At 35.0% G+C, this 2,500-nt stretch overlaps 1 protein-coding gene across 1 annotated transcript in view; it reads left to right on the plus strand.

Annotated features, from left to right (window-relative positions):
* LOC113826418 (BRISC and BRCA1-A complex member 1) overlaps positions 1-2,291 on the plus strand; it is a 10,765-nt gene extending 8,474 nt beyond the window's left edge. The window contains exons 5-7 of the mRNA XM_070142007.1: positions 347-527; positions 723-862; positions 1,654-2,291. Of these exons, the coding sequence (XP_069998108.1) occupies positions 347-527; positions 723-862; positions 1,654-1,821 (489 nt within the window). The 3' untranslated portion in view covers positions 1,822-2,291. The remainder of the gene's footprint in view (positions 1-346; positions 528-722; positions 863-1,653) is intronic.
* Positions 2,292-2,500: the final 209 nt, after the last annotated feature.

A 2,500-nucleotide genomic window follows, 5' to 3' on the forward strand; every position in this document is an offset into this window, starting at 1 on the left:
TGTAATAAGTTTTTTCTTCAGTTTGCCTATTTCATTTTGACATTTTAGAGTGTGAATGAATTTACATCCACCCCCGCCATAAGAGCAATTTATTAAGTCATATGTTTAATATCTCTATATACTTAATCCTCAGCAACAGCTTTAACAACAGCAGTAGAGGAAGGATCTGTTGGAGTTATTATAGTCGTAGTAGGTGGTAATAAAAGTAGTTGTTGTAGTAGTAAAAGTAGTAACGTAACAAATGATCTTTAAGAAGGATTAGAGGCAAATTCTCTGTAAAACAGATGATAGTAAGGATTAGTAATAGTTGTGGTAGTAGTGGTAATATTCTTACTGGAAATTTCAGCTCCATGACTTCACAAGTAACCCAAAAGACATAATCGCTGAGTTGGATGAGTTGGAAGAAGCCGTTACTTCGGGATCCCACTTTGACCTGAGCCATCTCTTCAGCCTCATTGCAAATCAGGTGTCAGTGCCTCATTGCTCAAACCCAGCGGTGGCTCCTCCGCCCTACGTCATCAGAACGAGTAAGGGGGCAAATGGGTGTTAAAAATGCAGTGGCTATGATCATACGTGAGATGAATTTTTGTACCTGGTTATGAAGCCAAGAAACGGATTTGTAAATCGGACTTTGCTTGCTTCTAAGACAGGTATTGAGATATTGTTATAAGGACTATACTCTTGCCACAAGCCTCAAATCAGCACCATTACTTTTATTTCAGTCATGCTCTATGGAAGGTCACAGTGTTTACCGCAGTTCCTGTCGGGTAAAACGAGCTTTACCAACCTGAGTCAGAGCCCGCATTACTTCCTTGATATTTTGTATATGCATGAGACTCCAAGTGATGATAATAAGTGTGAGGTCAGTTGAACTCTAGTAGAGTACAAATTAGTTAAGGAGTGTTATCATAATGTATCTTGGAAACGGTACAAATGGGATTTAATAACTGTGACAGTGCAAGAGATAACACTGTCTCATTTGATTAGATTTTCACCTGAATTACACAGGGTTATTATGATTATGATTTGATTTGAAATAGGTGCATCTCTTGAATTGTGATATTAATTCTCATTTATATCTTCTATACATATGTCACAGCAAACTCTGTATGTATGTATATATGTGTGTGTGTGTGTGTGTGTGTGTGTGTGTGTGTGTGTGTGTGTGTGTGTGTGTGTGTGTGTGTGTGTGTGTGTGTGTGTGTGTGTGTGTGTGTGTGTATATATATATATATATATATATATATATATATATATATATATATATATATATATATATATATATATATGTATGTATGTATGTATGTATGTATGTATGTATGTATGTATGTATGTACGTATGTACGTATGTACGTATGTACGTATGTACGTATGTACGTATGTACGTATGTACGTATGTACGTATGTATGTATGTATGTATGTATGTATGTATGAAAAGACACACACACACACACACACACACACACACACACACACACACACACACACACACACACACACACACACACACACACACAAGCTTATTGCATTAGCTGTTGAAACCATCTACATTTATACTCTAGCTTCACATGAAATGTAATCCAAGAGATAAAGATTTTTATATGATAAAATGGATGCATCTCTGGCGGGATTTTCATGACCTACACTTTCAGGGGATCTTCGACTTGTTGTGTGGACTGGATGAGAGCGGTTGGAGCTATGTTTTGGAAGTATCTCGCAATGCCACCAAGCTGCACAATCATTGTGGTTCTCTCCTTGCTCACCCTCTACAGCGACCCACACAGAAGGATGTGCATTATACACTCGTCGCAACAGAGTAGTATGTCGGGGTTTTCTAGTCATTACTGCTATTGTTATGATTTTTTATATTATTGTGTTTTGTATCATTATTAAGTATTTTTTAATGCATTTATGGTATGATTATTTGCTTATATATTTTTGAAATGTGTTCCTTCATTGAATGATTTAAAAAAAAAAGTAATTTACTGTATATATATGTTTTTGATTTTGTATGACAGATACAGAGAGAGAAAAGTGGTGAAATACAGATGAATATGGATCAAAAGATATGATCAAGCAGATGCAAGGTAACAATTAAAGATAAATATGTAGACAAACACTCAGAGATAAATATTGAGATAGACAGACAGACAGAAGGAAAGTTGTTTACAGATAACTGTCATATTTTGTAAGCTACCTACTAGTAATAAAATCTGCCATGAAAATGTACTAATGTGTATGAAATATGTATGATATTTGCACTTTTTGATAAGTAAATGATAAAATGTCACTTTCTTTTACTCTTGGTTCCTTCTCCATAGAACATCAGAGCAGTCTAAAGCTAAAGAGAACTGGATTTAGGTTCAGAATACAATGGATTTTATTCCAACAAAGCTTATTTTGTTTTTATAGATATTTTACTTGAAAAGTAATTGAGATTTATGGTTGGCTACACTGGCATATTGTAAGTGTGTATAGCTGTCAATTTACAGTTTCTGT

The sequence above is a fragment of the Penaeus vannamei genome, chromosome 28 (genome assembly GCF_042767895.1).
Source record: "Penaeus vannamei isolate JL-2024 chromosome 28, ASM4276789v1, whole genome shotgun sequence".
NCBI classification, from domain to species: domain Eukaryota; kingdom Metazoa; phylum Arthropoda; class Malacostraca; order Decapoda; family Penaeidae; genus Penaeus; species Penaeus vannamei.